Below are 25,475 nucleotides of genomic sequence, written 5' to 3' on the forward strand. Positions count from 1 at the left end.
CCTGTTCTGCTGCAGATTTCTTACATGGTGTTATGGTGTTGCGTTGTCACTTAGGCTTTTTGCATCTCGTTTCCCAGGAAAACAGAAATAATAGTACTTTCTTGGTCCAGTCCTTAGTCTTATCTTTCTAGCCTGTAAGTTCTTGAGAGAAGGAAGCACATCTGATAACATCTTTGCTACAATGAATGCGATGGGATCCTTTTAAAACTGGAGGTAATGACTTCGTGATCAGATACCGAAATAAGAAGCCAGAAGGGAAACTACCAGAACTACAGCTGGGAGGGAATGCTGGACTGGAAGAAGAGCCAGAAGCAGCTTAAGCATCTATCTTACTGCTCCCAGAGCAGAACTTAAATTGCAATCAATAGACCCAAAATCAAGACTCCTTAAACATAAGCACATCGCTAGAGGTGCAACCAAGGCCCACAATATCCTAGTGTCTCCACTGATGGAAAACTCTTCCCTGAACAGGTAGTTCAGGATTCTCCTGAGCTCCAGATCAAAGTCTTGATAAAGCCAGAGACAGGTGTACTTTTTTGTAGGTTTCCATGATCTCTTTAATGTGTGTGGATGCAGGAAAGGAGGGGAGTGAAAGACCCCTTGCACCCTTGAAGAAGTGCAAGGAGGGGAGTGAAAGACACTCTAGGAACTTTACAGAAAAGGTACCCATATCTTTTCTTGGTCATCTACCAAAAATGGGATTGGCTTATATATTTTCCAAAGAATGGATGTTCAGCCACTAAGTTTTAAAAAGGATATATGTGAAGACAAGCTGTTTGATCGAGACTGTAAGAAATTCTGTTGATATGGGCAGAAACTGTAAAAAGTCCAAGGAATCAATGACTTAGCTATTCAGATAAAGAAACTTTTAGGTGCTTGGCAGTGACCCCAGTTTCATCTCCTCTTTTCTAAGTGTTAGATGCATTTAACTATGTAATATATAGTTGGGCATTAAAGATTTTCCCAGTCTTTTCCACATAAGCTTGGTGTCTTCATGGACTTGATGCCAGAACTAAATCAGGTCAAAATCAGCTGAATAATGAAATCTGCTGTGGCAAAGGATGTAGCCTACAATTTACCTATATAACCTGTAATGTTGGTGGAATCCATAGTTTACAAAAAAAACCTGGAAAGGCTAGATAACACCTTCCACAAGAAAAGTACCGACTTTCTTTCCACTTAGTCTGATGCTAAAGTAGAAATGGGGAGAGTGATGAAAAACTTTTCTGCTTCTCTGTGTGTTGTGATAAATAAAAAATGATCAAGGTAAACTTGAAGATCCATAGCTTTAGATAAAACTGCTTTTCAGGCATGGCCAGAATGTCTGCTTCATCAAGAATCATTAGGAGGATACATCATAGGGGCAGTGAAAAAAAAAAAAAAAAAAAGTTCTATTTATGATATTCAAGTGCTTTCTGAGCATATGGAGCCGGGCAAAAATAGTCCCCTTCTTACAATAGTCCACGATGGGTGAGATTTCTTTGGAGAAATCTTGGAAGAATTGGTGATAAAAACTGGAGAAGCTGAGAAAATGCCAAATTCAGCAAATATTTTTAGGGACCATCAATCCAGCCTGTGACCACTAAATCCTTCTTGGAGTCATGAAATTCTTTTAGAGAGATGATATAACTCAGAAATTCTTTGAAGTGATCAAAGATCATTTGAAGCAGTGTTTTTAAAATCAGCATATAGCTGCTGGTGACAAAGAAGCACCCTGGGAATTTCTGTATGTGTCTATGCTACAAATACATTACAAAAGAACTTAGAATATCTCTTAAGATGTAATTAAAAAAAAATGTTGAAATTGCCAGGGCAATGCATATATCAAAAAGTATAAGCAAATACTCAGAAGTGATTTATCTGGCTTACAGGACTGTTTACTGTCTTTCTGAACTGTTTTATATTCCCTTCAAGCCTAGTCTTGTGAAAGTTTCAGCAATATACAAATCATTCAGTTGTTCAGATATCAAGGACAGCAACCTCTGGTTTTGGTATTAATCTTACTTAATTCTTGATAGTGCTGGATCTAAGGGAGATATGAACCACTGATAAATTTGAAAAGTGTTTGAACTGATTTTCTAGATTTAGAGAAAGTGCTTTCTAATTTGGTTTTAGCACTTGTAGGGAGTAAATGCACCCAAATAGCACCTGGATCCTACACCAGTATAACCTGCGGCAGGGAGGGGGTGAGAGAAGGGCACTATGTCTACCTTTTCTTAGAAAAAACAACATGAGCATCCTTTTAGAAGCCATGAGTACTTCTTGCCTGGTGTCCTGGCATGGCATGGCATGTCCACAAGTCTTTCAACCTGATTTTACCTTTACTGAAGTACCTGTACTGAAGAGACAAAAGACATCGGTAATATTGTAATGTTATAATATAATATTATTCTTTGTTCCAAAGGCCTGGGAATCATGCAAAGACCAGCTCAGTTCCTAGAACTGCTGGAAGGGGAATAACTGAGTGAGTTGCTTTGATTTCTACCTGTAGTAGAACTACTGGGCCTACGGCATCCATGTTCCCTATGACTCGAGGCATGGATTTGAGAGGGGGTTGAGTGATAACATTTCTCAGGACATTCATGTGGGGAGATCATTACTGGTAAATACCACTCGACTTTTGTATTTCAGTTCATGCAGGTGCCTGTAACTATGCCGAAGGTAACAAAACAATCTAAACCCAAGGGTGTCTCCAGCTGTGCCAGGGTGGTGTTGGCTTTCTTCCATGGCAGCTGCTGAAGTGGCAGTGCTGTAGAGCCACGGTTTGCTCTGCATCTGTGACTAGCCAGCAGCATTCTTCCCAGTTCTCGATGACCATCCATTGCCCTTGCTTTAGTTTTGTGAATTTGGTTTCTGCCAGCAAAGTTTTTCTGAAGTATCTCTAGATTAGATAATCTCACTTAGAAATATCTTCAATGTTCTGTGACCAGGGATTACTTTTTCTTGCAAGGGACAGGAAAACTAGAGATTATCTTTACTAGAGGCCAGCCCTAAGTATCGCCTTGGCATAGTCCGTGCTATAGCAGAAGACTGGTCCAGAAAAACAAATTACGTCAGTTTACAGAAGATCAAAAGTGGCTGATTAACCCAGGCAAAGTTATCTGATGTGGTGAAATTAGACTCCTGAAGAGCTGCTGATCCATCCTTCTGTTGTTCCTGATCAGATTGCTAATGGAGCCAGGGCAGTGGACTCCAGCTGGTGTGCTGGTTTTCACCTGTGTGTGGAGTTAAACAGGCTGCTGCCAGAGCCTCATCACGGGAGTTGAAGTGACCTTGGCGTGACATCCTACTGTCTGTGTTGTCCAGGCTTGTAAATACTGCATGGAGCGCGCGTGCTGTCCGTAGGCAGGCCGCCTGCTCTGTGAGGCTTCGGCAGAGCATTTGTCGTTCCAGTAGGGAAGTCAGATCACGATCCTGTAAGGCAGTCAGGAGACGAGGTTCCTGTCAAAATCTCAGGAAGCAGACTAGTAATCTGCAAAGGCCTAAATAGGGCTTTTAAAATTGGAAGCAGAACTGACTGCCTGGACAGGGGTTTTTGAAAGATAAACAGCATCAGCAAGCTAAACGGATTTCAAGCACAACTTTAATTGTTTTTCAAAGGAATCGGCAAAGGGCACCTTAGCAGGAACAAGCTCTGAAGTACAATCAGGAATATTTCAAGTGTACACTAGTTTTGAAGATAATCAGGCATTTCAGTGCTGGGAGATACTGTAGCAAGTAATGAATAAAGCCTTTTTACGTCAGCATCGACAGTCCTGTAGCCTTGGAGTCAATTACAATACCTGCTCGATGTGCTCCTGCAGGATGAAGTTCACCATCCTCGTTAAAATTGACATGTGCGCTGATTTCCAAACCCAAACGATTGTCCGTGCGGCACACTCGATCAGAAGAACAAGTTGTTTATTGCCGATACCTATTGTGTGGGGGACACCCCCCGCTTTCTCTTCCTTTCCCCCCTCTCTTCACTTCTCCGCCCAACCATCCCAACAGCCTGCGACAGGCTAGCAACACTTCTGTGTGGATTTTACTGTAATGACTGCAGAATCCCTTGGACCTTGTGTAATGGAAATTATTTGGGTCACCAAATCTTGTTTCCTAATTGTAGGAGTGAAAAGAAAAGGAAAAAAAAAAAGATATAATGTGAAACCGTTCTTTTATTCTGGCATCTTTTTGCTTTTGGAAAGCCGGGATAACCCACTCGCTCCCATCCGTTTCGTGTGCGCTCGGCTTTAACCTTGAAGTCGGAGCTCTCTTTCCTCTCCTCAACGCCCAGCTCCGCTTCCAGCGGGGCGGAGGGACCCTCCTGCTCCCAAACCCTCCTCGCTGGGGAATTAACCGCTTCCCCCTCCCGCTGGTGTTCCCCGCCTCGGGCAGCAGAGATGATGGGGACGAACGAGGACTTCGCCGCCGCGGCCACCAGCCCGACGCCCCCGGCCACCCTTCGCGCACGGCAGCCGCCCCACCTCGCCGCCCCGCCCCGCCCCGCCCCGCCCCGCTCCGCCCCGCCCCGCTCCGCACACCCGGGCGGCTTTGACGCCCCGGCGGCCGCCCGGAGGGGGGCTGCGGCGTCCGCCCCCTGGCACCGGGCGGCCGGGAGGGGAGAGCGGGGCGGAGCGCGGGGCCGCGGGCGGGGCGGGGCGGCGGTGGGAGCGGGGGAGCGGCGGGCACCGGCGCCTGTTGCCCCGGGAGAGTTAACGGTGCGGGGAAACTCGCCGCTCCGCCGCCCGTGCCGGGCGCCTGGCAACCGGGGCGCCGCGCATGTAGGGCCGCCGGGGGCCGCCGCCGCCGCCGCCCCCGCGCCGGGCCCCGCGCCCCCCTCCCCGCCCCGGACAAGGCGTTTAACGTGCCCAGGCGTGAAGTATGGCATGCAAAGATGGTTTCTGCCAAGGAGCCAGCCATCGCCATGTCCTCGGGTCTCTCCATCGCCCTCCTGCACTGCCTGTGCCTGGCGACGTGGTGAGTACCCCCGGCGGCGGCGGCGGGGGGCCCGGGGCGGCCGGTCCCGGTGCCGGTGCCGCTGCCCCCGCGGGCTCCCGGCGGCTCCGCTCACCCGCTCCCCCCTTTGCCTCGTAGTCTCACCGGGCCGCCAGGGCAGAGCAAAAAAGAGGAGAAATTGTGGCCGGAGAATTTCACCAGCATCCTGAACAGCCTCCTGGATGGCTATGACAACCGGCTGCGACCGGGATTCGGGGGTACGGTGGCGGCGGGAGGGGGGGGGGGGGGCTCCGGGCAGGGGCGGGGGGCGCAGCGCTCGCCGCTCGTACCGACCCGTTACCGACCGAAAACCTGTGTGTCCCCCCGACCCCGCTCCGGGGTCCGAGCCCCATGGGGAGGGAAGGGCCGGCAGCGACGCAGCGCCTGGCCCCGAAATGCTCCGGGGGGATGGGTGGGTGGGTGGGTGGGTGCTGAGCGACCCCCGCCGTGGGGGCCCCGCTGGGGCGGCCCCGGGCTCAAGCCCCCGCTTTGCTGCTCTGCGCACAGCCCGGGCTGGGGCTGCTGCTGCTGCGCTGGAGAAAAACCACAGAAGCCCCGAAGCCGGTGTGCGTTGGTTTGATGAGGGTGGAGGGACCTGTGTGACATCCAGATTCTTCTCGTTCTTGGCAGTTTTTGACTCCAAAGTGCCACGGACCGCGTCCTAATAGAAACAAGTGTACTTTCACCAGCCGAAGAAGTCAGCTCTTTGATGGGTTGTGTTCCGCTAGTTAGGGAAAACCGGAGCTCAGGTGTCTGAGTACACCAGTTCTTTGCCACGGTTGCTCGAATTCCAGCTTTGATTTAGAAGTAGTAAACTTAATTGCTGTGTAGGAATTAGAAATGGAGGAGTCTTGAATTTGCCTTCACCGGTGCTCTGCATGTGGGGGCATCGTGCCCCAGGCTGTTAAGATGCAGTTCTGTGCTGCTGAACAAGCAGCCAGACTGGCTGTTCTTTATTGGTTTTGATGCTACTGTGTAGGGACTTGGAACCAAAAATCATTCGGATCCAGACAAAATAAAAGTTTATTTTGTAATCTGGAATGAAGATATTAAAAATAGAGATTTGAAAGTTAAAAAAAAAAAATTTAAAAAGAAATGCTACAGTCCTTCTCATGATGCACAAAGCTATAACGAGCATTTCATAGGCTGCTTCCTATACAGGATTGAATGAGATGCTTGCGTAGGTTTATGTTGCGAAATACTTTCTTCCTCCTCTGAAAGTACCTTCTTCATACACGTGATCCGTCTACACTGACATGTATGCCAACACATTCCCCACATGCCATATACAGTGCTCACATGCATGATTGTGATTGTTAAAGGACAACACCTGGCAACGTTGATAACTCCTTTATTATATTTTGCGCATATGGAATAAATGAGGCCTTCTATAAGTTAGCTTATGTGTTAAGTGAGAAGGAAGCTAAATTTATTAGCATCCAGAGGAATCATTGGGAACCGGTAGCCTTTTGCAATTTAGTCTCTGCGGAGAGGTTACAGACACTTCTGCACGCGTACAAGAGATGTGCTATGTTTGGCATCATTTTAGGTTGAATGCCAACTAATTAGTCATCTAGCAAAGATGCTTTATGAGCATTATCAGATTTCTAAAATTAAACAACTACTAAATATGTAATATGACATACAGTTTATGTTGATTTTTTTTATTTCAATACAGTTGTCCTTTGCAGGATATTTTGCAAGGGTAGATCTTTTTCCCCAATAAGTGTTGCAGACTTTCAGCAAAAAGCTATCAAGGAGAAAAAGTTCATTGTATCTCCTTGAACTTTTGTAACGGCAATATTGAAGTAAACAATGGAGGAAGAAACACTCAGATTCCAGCCTGCGGAAAACACTTCTGGGTGAATGTTTCACAAAATGGATATGATATTGCTTCTTTCTGCTTCTTCCTTGTAACATCTAAATCACTCATCTTTGAGTTTTGAACTTCTAAGTAACACATGGGGGAAAAAAATGCTTTCTTTTTGAAAATTATGCCTGCCTCCCTAGCTCCTGACAGCAAAAGTTATCTTCACCTGATTTGACAAGAACAGCTTTTAAAAAAAAACAACCAAACAAACCAAAACCAACCAAAGAAAGAAATCTCTGCAGTTGGTCAGATTTGACTTTTTGACATAACTCAGAGTAGTAACTATGGATTAGCTATTAAAATATACACTAGCCAAATCAAGTTGTCCCTATATTTGTTTTTTTTTTTTTTCCCCGATAAATCTTCATGACAAATGGGACTTGCATCTTAAAAGTGGGTCACTCACTAGTCTATAGCATAGCAAATAAAATGTCAGAGGGGATGGGAATAGAGGTGGAAAGTATCGTGTGTTTTGGTAACTTTAAAGCTACTTCACTTTCTGATGAACAGCAGAATATTTATTTTTGTTTTATTCTTGAAGCTGATTCACCATCTAGTTTTCACGTGGCTCGAAACGAAGGTTTTATTTTAAGAACAAAAAGCCGCACAGAGGTCTGACTGAAGCTGATTTTAAACTTCAAATCAATGAAAACATTTCTAATTCTGGCACAAATGATGTTTAAAATCAGTCTTGGGGAGGTAGCCAAATTCTGAATTTTGCTGGCATCTTCCAGAGTTGCCACAAATAACAGTTCATGAAGATTTTTTGCATGCAGAACGAAGTAGAAAATGTTAGGTTTGGAAATTTCCTAAAACTGGATCTAAATTCTCTATGCTGTCATTAATTAGCACAATTTTTGGTAGTTATGGAGGAGAAGTTTAATTGCCTGACCATGCTTACAAATGTGGAAATGGTCTTTCAGGAGGGTTTTGAACTTCAATGGAGTATATGGGCTTGTATTGGTACTTCTTACGCAGGAGCGTGGCGTGTGTTGAGGGTTAGTAGAAGAATGAAGTTCCCGGTGTCATTTGATTGACACCTTGCATTACAAACTGACTTTATTCAATGGATTTAAAAAGCCTAAAAAGTTGCTGTCACTTACTAAGCACTGTGAGGTTTGGTAGTGTAATAAACAAAACCAGAAGGGTTTATGAAAAAGGTTATTAAAGACCATTTAAGTGAAAGTTCCCATTAAGTTTGGGGGGCGGAGGGGAGGGAATCTAAAGAAGCGAGAGAGGAGCAAAGAGATTTCACCTAGAAATGTAATGAAACAAAGCAGAATGGGCAGTTTTGTGGGGGAAATTAAAAAAATCCCAAGTGCTGTCAGGAAGACTTTAAATGCGTAAGACTTTTGAATTTCAGTAGAGGGTAGGTATTTAGGGAGTAATGAATAAAGTAATGCTGTATGATGTTTGAAAATAGTGTGGTGGAAATGAAGTCAATTCCATTCCCTACCCTCTATGCTCTGTTTTATCATTATCCTGAATTTCAGAATGCAGTTTGTAATGCATGGGGATTTCCTGGTCAAAACCACTCTTATCGTCTAAGAGATCATAAGGGCAAGGTGTTTACAGATGCTACTTGTAGTGTGATTAATTAAAAGCATTATCTGCTGGAAAACTTCAAGAGTGTTACTACAGTGCTATTTTGATTCAGCTGGAAAACTCTGAAGCAAAAGCTTTTCTAGTTAGACCATGAGTCCAGTTTTCATCTGCTTTTAAAAATTTTGTGTATGACACAAAGGGAAACTATAGAAAGTTGGAAAACCTGGGTTTTCTCTGAAAATCCCCTTGTTACATTTCTGCTGGTGATCAGTTTCAAAGTGACAGTAGAAGTCCAGATGACTTTTTGAGAGGAGCATTATTCGCTTGAACTAGAAGGCCTGGATCTGATTTGCTGTTTTAAACACTTGCATGGTTTCAGACTTTACCTGAGCGACTCTTGACATAAGTAAGGGCCCATGAGATCCGATTCAAACGTGTATTGGATTGTAACTTTAAAAAATGTAATGGTGTCTCTGAAACTTTCATGATACTGTAACTTACCATGCTTAAGACTGCACTTAGGGAAGTAAGAAGGAATGGAGGGACTGAAGCTGGTGAGGGCAGCATCACGGTGTGCTGCCACGTATCTGCTAATTTTAATGAATTGTGCCTTTTAGAGAACATCTCATCTCTGGTGTGTTTATTTTTACGGCCAATTGTATGGCCAAACCAAAGAAAGAAGGTGATGTGTGACTTGCCTCCTGGCCATGGCTCTTAGGTTGACTGCGAAACCTGCTGACGTTAGCTACAAACAGGCTGACAGTATCGCCCATGGCATGTTACCGGCCCATTGTGGTGTGGTTGCCCAGCAGTCTGTGAAAGACGGAGCTCTCTCTCCTCTTGGGTTCTGTTACTTGTGTGAGCTGGAGTCTGGCCAGAGCTGCAAGTCTCTCTATCAGCTAGCAAAATGGTGATAGCTCTGTGGCTTTCTGTTTAGAAGTTGCCAACGCACACTGGCTCATGAGTAGAATGAACAGGACCGTGTTCATTCATTTCCTTTTTCTTTCCTTCCTCTGTTCATATTCTTTCTCATGATCTCATACCTGTGAAAATGCAGCTAAGTACATGGTGGAATTAAATATGTTGGCCATTGTCTCCCCTAAGAAGTGTAGGAGAGGGCTTCTCTGCCCCTTCTAGGCTGTGTGATGTTCAGCTGATGAACAGCATTTTTGAAGAGTTTCATTTCCTGTCAATGCAGGAGGAATGACTTTAGTCAGAAAATAAACACAGAATACATTTGAAGAGCAAAGACAGTTTTCTGGTTTTAGAGAACAGGAAAATATCCAGGTGATGATCTGCTTTTATTAGGAACTCACATGTACCTTCAAGGTTCCATTACTCAGCATAACAGATGTAGTTAGTTATTTATTTTTCAGATTTCAAATGGACTTAAGTGAGCACTGTAAAGTGAAGCTGATCCTTTTTTTTCAGGCAGTTGTCCAGTCTTCCTCAGCTGGGGAGAGTAGATGACTCAAAGGCTTAACAGGATATGGTGTTAGATACCTGTAGTTGACTGATTTGAATTTGGCCCAGGTTAGTAATGCTTGAAGTCATTACCATCTGTCTATTGTTCAGTGACCTGTATACAGTCAGCTGGTATTCTTAGTCCTGTTCTTAGTAGACAGGTGTCCACATCATGAAAACTGGCACCAGTATCAAGCTTGTTGGCTGTCTCAGCAGAGATGATCTGCTGATGAACAGGCAAAGAAACAGAGTAATCTCCTCATTTCTGAAGGTATGTTTTACCCTTTTCAGGGTTCAGACGTGCTGAGGGATGCTGGCTTCCTAACAGAGATCTTACATATAGCAGGTGTCCCTGTGTCCCTGGCTGTTCTTTCTGATAGAATAAAAGAAGAGAACATGCTTCATATGATTTTTTTTTCTTTTTTTTTTTCCTTCACTTAAAAGGTATCAACCCTATGCAGGCAGCAAGAATCTGGAAAGAGAAAGCACCAAATCTTTCACATGTAGTTATATTTAAAAAATCTGTAGCAACTACTTTTTTTTTTTTTTTTTTTTTTTAGATGTAGCTGTAGGAACTGATGTAATATAATTTTATGTAGCTTATGTATCCTGGGACTGATCTCATAATAGCAGCAATAACTGCACTTAGCATTTAAATTTTACTTCGTATGTTGAAACCTTTGTACAGACTTGTTTGCTAATGTTCCCGACTGGTTGCGTGACTCTTGATGGCAAAATTTGCAATATACAGAAAGCCTGTGCAGGATTTGACTGTTTACATACAATGGAGATCTCTGCAGTGACAGTTGCCTATGGAGACGCGGGGATAATGGAGCCCAAAGTCTTTCGCTGGGAGCTGTGCTGCGGTTCAACCCATATGTTGGCATAAAATGCATGGGAGAGCTGTCTCATGCTCCTCTTCACAAGGTTAGGGCCTGGCATCGCTTCTCCAGCCCACATGTAACATCTCTATCTAACACTGAACTATTCTGGCTTTTTGCAGGGGTTGCTTTTAATCCTGCCTGAGCTTCTTTAAAGTATATTATCTTGCAAGCAGTGATTCAGACTTAACTGTTCCCACTGCAGTGTGTAGGACTTTCCTTCTATTTCATTGACATAAAAATATACACCAGTATGTTATAAATAGTTCTTCAGCGTTCCTGAAGATTTATGGTGGATAGATGCTTTCTGAACATCCATTGAGGGATAAGCCCAAATGGTCATATTTAAAGCTAATTTGCCTTCTTACAACTCACTGTATTTTATTGCCAGTAAGAGTGTTAAGGTTTCTAATAGGATCTTCTGCTTGCAGACCGTGAGTTGATTAAGTGGTGCAACACGTTCATTTCAGAGGGCTGCTTAAATCACCAGTAAAAGTAGGTTAGGTGACTACAAATCACCTCCTCGTTGACAGGAATTCCCATGATTAATAATAGGGTTTTTTTTAAAAAAAAAAAAAAAAAAACCAGAAGCATGACTCACTCACTATTTGTACCCCCGCTATTGTTACCAGCAGGAGTTATGTTTTCTTCTAGAACAAGAATAAGGGATAGGTTTTGGTGTCACCATAGATACTCCTGGGTTGGCATTAAGTACTGGGATATGCTAGAAAATCCAAGATTTGGCCTTAACAGTTGTGAACTGATGATGTAGGTGGAAGGCATGGAGCACAACAGGAAGAGCTTTAGGGAGATAATCAGCTTCACTGTCTTCACTTCCTGTTGTCTTCACTCCTACCAGTCACTTTACTGTTTGACCAAGGTTTTGGATGCAAAGCAAGGATTTGCACGTCAGTACTAGCTATAAAACTGTTACGATGACTAATATATTTCTAGATCCTCATTCATCTGCCATATTTGAGTGGCCTAAAATGTGATTTTAACATTTGTTTTGTCACTGTACTGCCATCATGTTGGGCAAGCAACCAAAAGTAAACTTTAATTTCAACCTTATTTTGTGGCTTCATTATTGTCTGAGAGTTCTTGCTTCCTTCCTTCTCATGGGTCCTACTAATAAATAAAAGTTTGAGAGCAGAATAGCAGTTACTGAAGAGTGTGTTGCTGCTATAGGATTTCTAATAGCATTAAATCATAGGCTTGCTGATTTGGAGATTAGTTTCTTGGTCTTAGCTCTCCCCTTCTTTCTGAGAAACTCCAAGAAAATAAACTTGCAAAAAATTACATGAACACTTACTGCCCATGAAGCTGTAATCATTTAGTGAAACAAAATAAATCAATGTCTGAGGAGAAGCAGCTCATGCCTGTGGGAAAACTCTGTCCCTTTGCTCAATTTGATGTGATTATAAAATTACAGTGTTCTGAGAGCTAAAGAAAAGAAGATATCACCAGAGGAAAGCAGTTAAAGGTTTGGGTATTTTTGAGGAATATTTCTATTTAGTTTCTTAGAACTAACAGATAAAGCAGTTCCTGAAAGGGATTCAGGAACTGAGTGCAATATTCAGTATTCAATTATTATTGAGTAGTAGAGACTAATTCCTACACTTTCTTATTAGAACTGTGTGGGAAAATTACTTTTTCATTTGTGTAGAACTTTTATTTCAGAAACATTTCAAGTTCAGGTGAAATAAATATTTATATATTTAAACTGACCCTAGATAAATTAGAGTCTTGTGATTATGGGAAGTCAGATATGATTGGATCTCTTCTATTTCTATGTACAAGTATGATTGGGCATTTCTCCCCTATTTTCTAACACTGCAGGTGAATGTCTTCACTTCCAGTATCTTGACAGCTCTCGTATGAGTTTTTCCAATCTCTTAGAGCTCTTCTGCTCTTCAGAAATAATTATATTCAGGAAATGTCATTGGACTACGATGTCAGTAAAATGAGTGGTCTAACCACTCATGGATTTCCCTGACCTAATGAACACTTCGTTATTTGTAGAAATGGGAGCAGCTTCCATTTGACATGTTTAGAGAGTAACCCATTGCAAAACAAACAGCATGGTATGAAAGTGTGTTATCTGGAACTTGGGAGTTTCTTCTTAAAAGCTCTTCAAGACAGACATGCCAAACTATCCAACTTTCCAGGGACCGCTGAGCTACCAGCTGTTGTAGGGTGAATTTTCTTTAGATTTTTATCTTGGAAAAATGTCCTTCTGTGAAACTGTTAACTTCCAGCAAAGTCATTTTTTTGACATTTAGCTGAAAAATTCTTAGCTGTTCTTCTCTACATTACTTGCAAACTGTTTAGTGAAATAATTTTACATGGTTTTACTTTACTTTCTGTTCACAGTTTGACACTTGTTCTAGGTGCAAGAAGTATAGGTTCCCTGTTTTCCAGTTGCTTATTTCTTTTTCTCCTTTTAACATTTGATTCAGTGACATCTGAGAGCAGTGATTTTTTTTTTTTTAACATTTTTTTCTTTCCAAGAGGGACATATTGTGCTGCTGCTAATGGTCTTAAGTCTTTCCTCCTTTCATTTTTAGATTGCAAATACTATGATAAAGCCTGAATTAACAGACTCGAGCCACTTATTCTCTTTAGAAATTAGTGTTGTAGGGGTTTAGAAACTGTGGTTGTGAATTTGTAGATCATACTTTTTTTCCTCAAATAGATACTGTTTTTTTAAATTTTTTTATTTTTTAATTTACAATGTGAGTTTAATTAGCTGAATTAAACCGTTAGCTAATGCTTTCATCACAGAATCATCGTAATAACTGGTAATGATTAGCAGCTTTCTAGCCTTTTACATTGGGAACAGACCTAAATCCCAGTGAAACTGCTTAGTGCATGCGTTCTTTGGTTTAAGGGGAACTGCAGAGTGTACTGTAGACTGAATGCCCATCTGAAATTTCAAGATGTTTTGTCCTGTAGTAAAGGAAATGATCCGCTAAAACGAAACTGCTTGCTTTGACGATTGCTATATGGTACCCAGCTGTCAGAGCACAAGACCTCTGCTCGGTGCACTGTTTTGAACAGTATCCTAACTATCACTAGTTCTTCCAAGACAGACTTTGTAGTAGCATCTGAACCTAGGTTCAGACCTTCAAAAATGCTTAGATATCCAACTTTTATTTTGATTGTTAGTATTAAAGCGCTTGAGTGCATTTCAGGATATGGATGCAGTTCTTGATACTGTAGTACTGAATTGCCCAGTGCACGGTTTGCTAATATCTGTAGTCCAGTTACTATGATTTGGTCCTATTGGTAATAAAAAATGCCTTGGGGAATGTGGATTTCCTGAATTCGGTGCTTCTTGTTAATTGGCATGGTGTTTTCAGTGAGCCTTTTAATTTTTTGGCATCTGTTTTCTTATCCGTTGAGTCAACATTGGTTTTCTGAATGGGGATTTGCATGGAAATGCTGCTTGTGATTTACTTATATGGTAAAGGTAATTAAGCAGTGGTTGTTATTAGAGCCTTACCTGAAATGACCTGTATTTGCATTTTGCTCTTGCTCGTCCACAGAACCCTCAAAGTGGTAACTGTTCACACACCGGGATCATTTATGGGAATTGTTGACCTGCAAAATTCAAATTTTCTTGCTCACTTCCTTTTCATACATTAGGTCCTGTTACTGAAGTCAAAACAGATATATATGTCACCAGTTTTGGACCTGTTTCTGATGTAGAAATGGTATGTATTTCTGGGATTAAAATGCCATTTCCTGGTTCTGAGAAAGCATTAACTGCAGTAAGGAGTGGATGCTTCATCTGTACTGTTCTGTCAATCATGCAACAAGTAGGCAAGATTAGTAACAGCTTAATTTACAGGTTATAATTAGATACATCAGGCCTGATTCTGGTCACACTTTCACTGGTTTTTGGCTGGCTTAAGCAATTTACTTCATAGGATTTAAAACAGACTTTCATGGTGTAGAGGCAGAATCAGGCTTTGTGGGGAGCTTCTAAGTCAGTCTACTGTGGGGAAAATGTATAATATCTTTGAAATTGCTTTTCCTTTCTGAAACTTGTGTTATTCTTGGGTGAATAATAATGACATAATTTCAAAAATACATGTTGACGTTTTCATTTCAGATGAATGCCCTTTGCTGATCTTTGTGCCCCTTTTAGCATCACTTTCAGCAAATATTTGACTGATAAGAGTTTGCATAAGTGTCTGCAGAAATTGAATGTCAAAGTGACATGCATGAAATAGTCACAGAAGAGAAATGTTCCATTTGCACGTACCATTATTTGTGCCTGAACAACATCTGCATTCATTTGAGGTCAAATCCAGCATAACTCTCATCAACTTCTATAACCTAGTGGTATACCCTTGAATCTCACAACAGTTTCTCTTTTTATAAAATATCCAAGAAATCACATGGAAGTAACAGCCATATATGCATTATATGTTTGTACTGAACTTGTTTAAGGGAAAGGCAGTTTCAGGGCAGTAACTTTCTTCCCATACAGTGCTGTCGTGCACTTTGTGGTGCACCTGATTTGGTTCTGTCATGTGGAAAGCTATGTGATAGCAAGATATTTTTCAAGGGGCTAGATTCGTGACAGCAGTCTCATGCTGAAATGCATCTTACCCCTTCAGTGGTTGTCATGTACAGTATGATGCTGCTCAGTGTGATGAGGGGTACAAGAATCTGGGTCCCAAGGAAATCTAGTAACGCATAACTCAAATCTAAAATGAGGGCTGCATGGCATCTCTCAGGTTTCGGTAAAACATTTGACATGGTGCCACATGGAAAATTATTAGTTATATTGGAGAAGGGAGGAGTGAGAACATGGGCTGAAGGTTGGTAAGGAACTGGCAAAAGAAGTTTACAGTTAGGAGGCTATTTGGAGATCAAGGAACTGGTTTTGGAGTGATTTTTAGTTAATGTATCCGTTAGTGACCCAATGTAATCTGAATGTGGCTGCACTCCTAAAACTCACTGTTTTATAGTGTGATATAGTCTCAGTACAGGGGATGATCAGAGTGTCTTTTTAGAGCTGGGTTACTTCGGTACCCAGTGTAATGAAAAGGGTTGAAATCTCATATTACAAAATCTATCATGTAGAAGCTAATAACAGAAATTGCTAGTTATGAGCTATGAAGTCACCAGCAAGAAATGATGCTAGAAAAGGGACTTGTCATAGATTAACTATAAACCACAGTGGAGGATGCAGCCAAGGAAAAGAAGACAGATATAATTCTAAGATGCATTGCACTAGTAGACATGCCTCCTTGCCCATGTGAATGGGTGTGGCAATACAAGTAGTTTCAATGGTAATGTTACGTAGAATAGTTTGAAGTAAAGTCAGAAAACATTGTTTGGCTTATCAACAACATCACAACTCTAAGTTAGAAAAGACTGAAAGCTTTCTGTGTTACCTTTTACAATGCCACATGATGCTTTTTTTGTGAAATGCTTTAGCTTCCAGAGACAAGAAATGCATTCCTTCGTCCATTCATTCACATATGATTTCTTATGATGTGCCTGTGTCTGCAGTTCTACAGTTGTTGTTTGCATGTTTTCTTTGGAGTATCTGAATGGCTTTTCTGAGGAAGTTAATGAGATAGTTATGTAGTTAAAAACAAATGTTTATGTGTGCATTTATCCATGTTTTGTGGTCATGGCAAAGGAAATATTTAGCTGTCCTCATTTAAAAGCTTCCTTTCCATCAGTTGATATTAACTTTTCTTTCCTGACTTTAAAGTGGAAGTAGTCGTTTGTCCTGGTATTTTTAATTTAGCCAGCAGCAGAAAATCCATGGATACCTTTTCTTTAAAAATCTGTTGACGCTTATTGTCAGAGATCATTTTGTTTCCAGTTATATGCTTGACTACGAATTCAATTGCCTGCTTCCTGCAACCTAATTAGATTAATTATTCCTTAATGATTAAATATGTGTAGCAATTTATTGATATAACTAATGTGGGAAATTAAGCTATTAAGAAGTACACAGCACAATTTAATTGGTGGAAATATGTTTGTGTAGTGGACTTAGCATTTTCTTTACTACTGATTTCTTTGCTCCTGAGGAATTTCTTTTTTTACAGGAAATACTTATACATGCAAATCTGATCTCTGTTTTTCTGCAATTTAATACAGGAGTATACAATGGATGTCTTCTTCCGTCAGACATGGGTAGACAAAAGATTAAAATATGATGGCCCTATTGAAATTTTAAGACTTAATAACTTGATGGTTTCAAAGGTGTGGACTCCTGACACCTTCTTCAGGAATGGGAAAAAGTCTGTTGCACATAATATGACAGCCCCAAATAAACTCTTCAGAATAATGAGAAATGGCACCATCCTGTACACAATGAGGTATCTAACTTGTTTGTTCAGCTTCTTACAATTACTGTATGCAAAAAGTTATACTGCCTAGACAAAATGGCAACCAGAGACTATTTAATTTGTTCCATTATAGGCTTACAATAAGTGCAGAGTGTCCCATGAGATTAGTGGATTTTCCCATGGATGGTCATGCTTGTCCTCTCAAATTTGGGAGTTGTAAGTTGCAATTATGAAATTTCTTGTAACTACAGAATTTAAATAGTAGAAGTAGATTTTTAACAATTACTAAACTTTCTAAATGTTAGTCTTGATACACAATCCTTATGCAGACAAAACTCCTGTTAAGTTCCTTGGCAATTTTATTTAGGGCCTGAAAAATTAAACCCAGGCAGAGAATTGAAAAGCAGGCAGTGATTCAGCTGTTGTGTTAAACACTGCTATTCTGGCTACACAGTTGCTTGAAATATGTAGTTTTTCTTGGTTCTTAGGAAGGAATTGGATACTCAGTGAAGTGAGAGATTCTCTGGAGAAGACAAAGAGGGTGGGATCCATCTCACTTTTCAACAGACAGGTAAAAGGCACCTAGGGAAGCAGGTTATTTGTCTGTCTTTGCAGTTGGTGGAGGCGCATTGACATCCTAAATTAGATGTGTAGGTTATGGGTAAAGATTTGATCTTTAGTTGTATTTGTCTATCTCCTGGCCTATAAACAGGAGTCTGCATGGCAAGTTTAGTCTAGAAAAATAATTTTTAGACTGGTGAGAAGAATCTTAGTGCAGGTGATTTTCCTCTTCTGCTTTGAAATCAGATGTTGATTTCTGGATAATCTCCAAACTTTGGCTAGAAGGAACATTTTGGGACATACTGCATAACAACTAAGGGAGGTAGTTATGATTCCCTGATTTGAATCCACAGCAGAGACCTCTGCAACCACCTGGGGATGGTTGGTGCACTCCATTAACAATGTTGTCACTTTTCTAAGCCTCCTCAGTCACTGACTTCTCTGCTTTACACTCCGATGTAGTCAGTGGCTGGACATTAATCTGTTTGCCTTGACCCCAGAGCTCTGAAGTTAGAACTGGCTGGAAGCTACTCATAGTCTTTCCTTAGCATAAATTTAGCTTACGTAGCTGGGTGGTCAACCAAAAGGAGGATATTAAAGACACTGCTCTGATAAGGTTTTTCATCCCTGTTACAGTGAGACTGGAGACCAGGTGCTGCCAGAATTGGCTTTGGTATCACCTGTATGATAGGGGAGCTTCAATAGTGGGGGCTTCTCCACAGGCGTATTTCTTCAGGCGGAATCACCAACCAGCAGAAATTGCACTTGACACTAATCTGGTATCTTTCTTGGTGAAAGTTAAAATAAGGCGTAGCCATTTCAAATGCAAGACTGATTTAATTTAATTTTAACAGGAGTTTGGGCTGTGTAGGGATTGAATGCTAGGCCTAAGTTATGTCTTTTGTATTAAATGTAAAATGTTTCTTTGGGTGTGCTTATTTTTGGGCTATTGTGAATTTTTCACTGACCTCTGGTTTCTGGAAAATATTTGAAATACAAGTTTAAAATATTATAGTTTTTAGTATAGTAGAGTTTTTACTATAGCAATTCTTTCCTGTAAAGAAATCTGCACCCAGTCTCCAAAATACATCCTCCTTATATAAAAAAGAGCATGTATATTTTAATGATAAAATTTTAGATAGAAATTTCTAAACTAATTTAAAGATAAACTTTACGTGCCCAATAAGGGCTGATCCAGAAAGAACTTGTGTTTAGACTTCACATTCAAATGTGAATTTGTGTGTGACTCTTGACATATGACCTTACCTCCTGTTCTCCTCTGAGGGTGGCTTTTGGGGGTAACTTCACGTGCAGGGTATCTTCTAAAGTTGTTAGTGTGAGTCTTGCTGTTTGATTTCAGTAGGTTTGGATTGAGCTCTTAGTAAGGTGTGAGAAGAAGTTTCCTATTTATGCAAACTGATGATGTGTTGTAGATGCTTATCCAAAGAGTGAAATGATTTATACCTGGACAAAAGGACCTGAGAAGTCAGTGGAAGTTCCTGAGGAGTCTTCCAGTTTAGTTCAGTATGACCTGCTTGGGCATACGGTATCCACTGAAACCATTAAATCTATTACAGGTAGGAATCTCGTCAGTGAAAAGAAACTTGAGGTAAAACTAACCCTGTAACATTGCCCGAGGCTTTTTTCTTTCCTTCCTGTAAGGTATTCTACTGAATGTCATAGGGTATGTATTAAGGGCTCAGAGCATAAATCTGAATTACGTTTCTGTCCTTCAGATTTACATTTGCAGATTCATTACAGTAGATTGCGACGGTCTTTCAGAAAGCTAGAATGAGATCATTACTCTGAGGGACAAAATGAGCATTTAATCACTGCTTAAAATGCAGTTTGAAGAGTCAAGAGGATGCCTGGGTGAGGAAGTAATTTCTCAGCACTGTATCCACATTATGTGCAAAAGACTTCCTTTGTTTGGCGGTGCAAGCAGCTCGGGATAGAAGTACAGCATACAGAATGGGTTATTAAAGCCATAAAAACCCTCTAGTCAGATAAGGATAGGCACAAATGCATTAGTCACAATAGATACTTCTGCTGATTTGTGCTGTAAGAAATAAGGCAAATGGCAACTACAGGCATCTGAAATGAGTGAAGTATCACTGATGAGCAGTGTGGTGATAAACAAGCATATTCCCAAAATATTTTTAAAATTTGGAATCATTTTCTAAGCATCAGCAAGTTTGTGTGTTGTGAGATGGTCAAAATGAAACAGATAAAGCAAATATACTTGATGTATTGCTCTCTGGATATTTTTCTCAAAGATAAAGCAGCAGTTTGCAATACACTAGAAATTTACTTCTCAGCATATTGATTATTATGATTTAACAACAGAATTTCCTTACTGTCCCCAAAATGCTCATTCAGTTTATGGTAAACCTGCAAATTCTTTTTTGTTTAATATGAGTGATAACATTTTAGATAAACTTACAGTATTTTTAATTCTTGTCAACAATTTTTGCATTTGTTTCGTTACCATAGTGGTGCTAATGTATAAACCTAGTAAAAACCTGAGATGCTTCCATGTAATTTGATGTGCATCATTGTTGTTATTATTTTATTTGGCAGGTAGGTACCGCAATGTTCTGGATACTATAGTAGGTAGATAGCTTGTGTCTTGGGATTTTTTTCTTCAACAGGAGCCAAAAGAATTTTTTAAAATCATACTTATACTGTAAAAAGTAATCCAGTATTAGCTGTGCATTTATAGTATTTTTGATAGCAGAATGGCACTGTAAGGACCTACTACTTCCAGGATCTTTCATTCATTCTTGTTTCTAAGGAACATATCTTTCTATATATGTGAAGTGGTATGAATAGCATCATCTTAAAAAAAATCCGAGCTGATAGCCTGAAACAGTTATTCTGCAATTCGAAAATCTTATGCACAGTTGGCAAAATATTTTCTTTTTTTTTTTTTTAGGTGAATATATTGTTATGACAGTTTACTTCCACCTCAGACGGAAAATGGGTTATTTTATGATTCAGACCTATATCCCATGCATTATGACCGTGATCCTTTCTCAAGTTTCATTTTGGATAAATAAGGAGTCCGTTCCAGCTAGAACTGTGTTTGGTAATTATTCCTTTTTTTTTACTTTTTCTAGTACTTCCTCTTTTAATGACTTTCACTAGAATAGGCCTTTTTGGTGCCTTGGGGTATAGTAGCTCTGTGCTAGTGCAGAAGCATGGGAATAAGGTCAATTCAGAGGAAGTTTTGCTATCGATGTATGAAGAATGTATTACATGAATCCTTGGAATCCGAAGAGAAACTTGGAATATTTAACCGGAAGGGTGACACGGTTGTCTGTGGCACATGGATGTACATCTGTGGGGATTCTCCCTGCTTGAGGGAGTAAATTGAGAAGGTCTGGCCCTGAGTAATCCAGTCAAGTGCTTAGCCTACATCCAGAGCAGTTTTATCCTCCAGTGGACAGCAGTGTAATTACTTGAACTCACACCTTCTAAAATCCTTTTAAAATTATTTGTTTGGGAGTGTGTGAGATGTATAGATGTCTTCTTACAAGTTATCTGTGTCATCAGTGGAAGCTTGCTATGAGTAAGGCCTAGATCCTGTTACTGTAACTTCATGTTTAGTGCTCTTCTCTCCTTTCTGCCATTGCCCTTATGAAAATGAATTAAAAAAGCAAAATAATCGCAAGATATTAAAATTGCCCTCATCAAAATACAGCTTGAATGAGATGCTACGGTGAACTCTGCCAATAAAAAATGAAAAAGCTTCTATGGAAGACAAAACCTAAGAAATTAAATGGAAATATGATGCCTAACAAAGAAGTAGGATAAAAACATTTTTAAAAGCAGTCTTTATAGAGCAATGTCTTGACTTTATAATGTACTGTAGTCTAAAGCAGGACTAATCAGGAAGAGAATGTTCTACAAAAAGCCTTTCTATAGATAGATAGATGCTGGCAAGAGTGATAGGAATTAATGTTTCTACGTGACGGCCCATTCAGACATTTAAGGGGAGTCAGAACACTGTTTAGTATCACAAATTAGACAAGGTTAATGATGAGTTATAGGAGAAACAACCTGTAAACCTAGTAAGAACCCCACGACCTCTCAACTCAAGCATTACATTAGGCAAACTAGTATATCACTTCACATGCCTTTGCAGTGATGTTGAATAATGGTACTTTTTTTGAGGGGAGTATTGCTATGAACTGGGAAGGTAGAATCTGTATTTACAGACAAAATGTGATAATTGAAAATGTACAAATTATTGAGCAATACATGTAATATGTGTCATTATATCCATATACAAAACTGAAAACAAATAATAATAATAATAAAATTTGGAGATCCACTAAGTTACAGATAAGCCTTTGAAAGCAAGTGGCTTAAAGTATGGCTAAAGCATCGTTTTAGTTTTCTGACAAATTCCAACAGGGACCCTGTTTTCTAAAGGTTTTCTTAAAAGAAGATAGAAATGTTGCAGGCCAGAGATAGGAATGAAGTCAGAATACCTGCTACGTTACCAGCTTTCTAGAGGAACTGTCAGAAGAGGCTAACCAAAAGATCTTTCCATTGGACACTGCATGATTAGGGAGAACTTGGCAAAGGTTACAGAGGAAGGATACACAAGGGACTAAGGTATGTCAGGTTGTGATTTCTGCAGTCAGAGCTTCAGACACCTGAATCTGGTGTTTCTCCACCAAGGAGAGGAGACACAGTAATTTTAAAACAGGTTTTTAACATTAATTTTTATAATAAAACACTCCTAATGTATTTTTATATGGTTATGTGCATTTCTAATCAGAAGCTTGTGCGTATTTAGCTCTGGATAATTACAGTTCATGTGTACATATAATATTTTTTACCAGAACTTAATTCCCTAGCCTGTAAATCCCTATGGCACATATCCAAGGGCAGTTGCAGTGGCAACCGTAAGTCTCGCAGAAGAATGATTTAATAGGGGAAATCTGATGCTGTGGCAGTAAACTATAATACTGTCACAGTCTCCCCTTTCCTCCTTGTATTTGGGGAATGGTTGGTCATTCAAGTCACTTCACCCTATTCTTACATCTGTTAAGCAAATGTCTTCAGAAAACCAATTCAGCCAAACTATTTGCTTGAAGTGGACAAAGGTAGAATCAGGAAGGGCTAAGCAGGGATGGGTCTCTTCCAGGAAAAAAATTACTTTCCATAATATATTTTTTTTCTCAGACTTAAACATTTTCAGTGGCGTGTTTTTCAACACCTTCCCACTGAATATGGTTTTGTGAGCTTGCATCTGTGTTTTTATCCTGCTGAGTTTGCTTTGAGATATTCTTTGTGCTTTCATGAACTAGCTATTACTCTTTTTTTCTTTTTTTCTTCTTCAGTAGGAAGGACTGGTCTCATTGTGTCCAGTTCTCTGTATGGCAGTGTCTAGGTGAAGCTTTTTCATATTAGATTACCCAGATGGAATACCATCATTTAGGAAATAGGGGATGTGAGGATCATGTTGGAAAACATGCTCTTCATTATTTTGAATTCTTCTGAGTATATGCATTTCATCTTGAATTAAAATGGGTACAGTGCTCTTTTCATAAGAGTAAAGTCGTCTCCATTTGTAGTCAGTCTTCCTTGAGGTTATCATGGTAGGACTTATGCAGTGTTCACGATATGCTCTATACTTTACATCTGTATGATATGGGATATTTTGGATGAAAAACGAAAAAAAGACCTCATACCTTGGTTTTATACAGCATGTATTTGCATTTGAAGTATCACCATGAAGTGGTCATATTTTGAAGTTCAATGTTCATGCTTGTACACTTTAATTAAAAAGTTGTTCTTTCCGAAGATGAAATTCTAATTAAATTTCATCGGTTGACTAGTAGCAGAAGGGCTTAAAAGATAAGGTGATGGTTTCTTAATTAACAGAGTTATGTTAACATAATAGTCTAGTTTTCCTTAGCACCAAAATAATTTGCCATGACTTAATGGCACCTGGATTACGAGTGGGATCAGAGGAACAGATGCGGGCTAATAGGTGGCATTCTGAACCCATTACAGGAAAAATCATGTTTTTTGTTGCAGTCTGAGGAGCACTCCCCTATTTAACAACATAATTTATGTTCAAATGTTTAGAAAATAACTTGTAAGAAATTCTACTGAACTTGACATGAGAAGATATGAAGGCCTCCATGTTTTCTTCATGTGAACTGTAGATGATCTGCTGAAGTTATGGCTTTCCATGGCTCCTTTAAAAACTGGTTAACTGTTTTGTGTGCATAGCTGCTCATGGATATGTGGTGATTGCCATGACTTAAATCTAATGTGCGATTCAAAAGCAGCAGAGCATGACTCCTAAGTGATTTAAAATTCTTTGTTTGAAACTGCTTGCCTATTCTCACTTTGTTTTACTTGGATTCAGCAGTGCTTTTGCTTTATTTCTTTGAAGGAATAACCACAGTGTTGACAATGACGACACTAAGCATCAGTGCAAGACATTCACTGCCAAAAGTATCCTATGCTACTGCCATGGACTGGTTCATAGCGGTCTGCTTTGCCTTTGTGTTCTCTGCTCTTATTGAGTTTGCTGCTGTCAACTATTTTACTAATATTCAAATGGAAAAAGCCAAAAGGAAGACGGTAAAATCCCTTCTTGAATTTCCAGTTGCTCCAATACAAAGAAAAAGAAGTACAGAAGAGACAGTCACGGTACGTTTTCAGCTTATACAAACATTTTCTGTCTTTTTGGTAGTGCTTCTTGGTAAAAACAGGCCTTTAACTTCCTCCCAGGTTCCCTCTGAGCTAACACTTTGTAAGTCAGCCTAATGGAAGGCTAATGCTACACTATATTCAATGATAAAAACCTGCAAAACATTATTTAATTCTTACTTGCATTATTGGATTAACTTGGGGGAGAGAAGGAGATTGTGTCCATCCATGCCTGCAGTCTCTTCTATATTTAGTTGTGGTTTGGTGAAGGTCAGTTAGGATGGGTATCTTCAGGAAATTTTCTTTCCCTTTGCACATTGATTCTGATTGCACTGATTATACAGACCAAGATACTACAGATTATAAGGGCAGCATGTTATTTTATGTGGTTAATGTCTTTAATGAATTAAAATAAGCTAAAGCATTGCAGTTGTACCTTGGAGCACTTCCCTAGACATCGCAGTTCTCCTTTCATTGCACGTATTGCCTATCTAGAGTTTTCTTTCTTCACCAGTTACAATTTCAGGAATTTTTGAAGAATGCTGAATGAAACCTTTGTGTCCACCATAGATTACATTTTTATGTAATTTGCGTATCTTTGCACAGGAGCTCACCTCAACTCCTGAAAAGGTTTCGGGACTGTCTTTAACAAAATGCTTTGCAGCTTTCGTAGTGCTTTGGCTTAAGTGTGACTTGTGTGGTAGCTATCTTAGTGCGCGGACCAGTTAATAAAGGCTTGATCTAAATTCCAGTTGAGCTTAACGGTGATTCTCCTTTCCTTCCTCTTCCCATTCCCATATGCTTACTCCCTGCTCTATTGCTCCTTTTATTCATGAGACACCTAGGTAACAAAGTCCTTACAGCACCAGCCATGCAGTAGGCCAATAATTCCCAGCCATGGCTGACTATTGGCAACACTACTCAAGATGCTGACAGCAGCATTGTAATTTACCCTTTCTGTCAGGCTGACTTTGTAATTTCCTTTGGCTGAGCCATGATTTAAGAAACGCTGTTTTAGACTAACTCTTGGTAATTTTGCCTTCTGTCTCTTTTCAAATTTCATTTGTCTCCTTCCCTATTCATCTGCTCTTTTTTTGCCTTCCCACCCCTTCCATTTGCTATTGCTGCTCAGCTGCTGTCCACCCACTTCCATTTTTCTTCCTCTTCTTTAGTCTCCTG

At 40.2% G+C, this 25,475-nt stretch overlaps 1 protein-coding gene across 2 annotated transcripts in view; it reads left to right on the forward strand.

The window, feature by feature from the left end:
* The first annotated feature begins 4,865 nt into the window (after positions 1-4,865).
* Positions 4,866-25,475, forward strand: part of GABRA4 (gamma-aminobutyric acid type A receptor subunit alpha4) — a 38,689-nt gene continuing 18,079 nt past the window's right edge. Inside the window, exons 1-8 of one of the 2 annotated variants that reach the window (XM_075708740.1) lie at positions 4,866-4,894; positions 5,074-5,192; positions 14,383-14,450; positions 16,867-17,087; positions 17,191-17,273; positions 19,052-19,195; positions 20,554-20,706; positions 24,037-24,276. In XM_075708740.1, coding sequence (XP_075564855.1) covers positions 4,866-4,894; positions 5,074-5,192; positions 14,383-14,450; positions 16,867-17,087; positions 17,191-17,273; positions 19,052-19,195; positions 20,554-20,706; positions 24,037-24,276 — 1,057 coding nt within the window. Of the gene's footprint in view, positions 4,957-5,073; positions 5,193-14,382; positions 14,451-16,866; positions 17,088-17,190; positions 17,274-19,051; positions 19,196-20,553; positions 20,707-24,036; positions 24,277-25,475 lie in introns of both variants that reach the window. The other variant, XM_075708739.1, reaches the window with a different exon arrangement.

The sequence above is a fragment of the Pelecanus crispus genome, chromosome 4 (assembly GCF_030463565.1).
Source record: "Pelecanus crispus isolate bPelCri1 chromosome 4, bPelCri1.pri, whole genome shotgun sequence".
In the NCBI taxonomy this organism is placed as follows: Eukaryota; Metazoa; Chordata; class Aves; order Pelecaniformes; family Pelecanidae; genus Pelecanus; species Pelecanus crispus.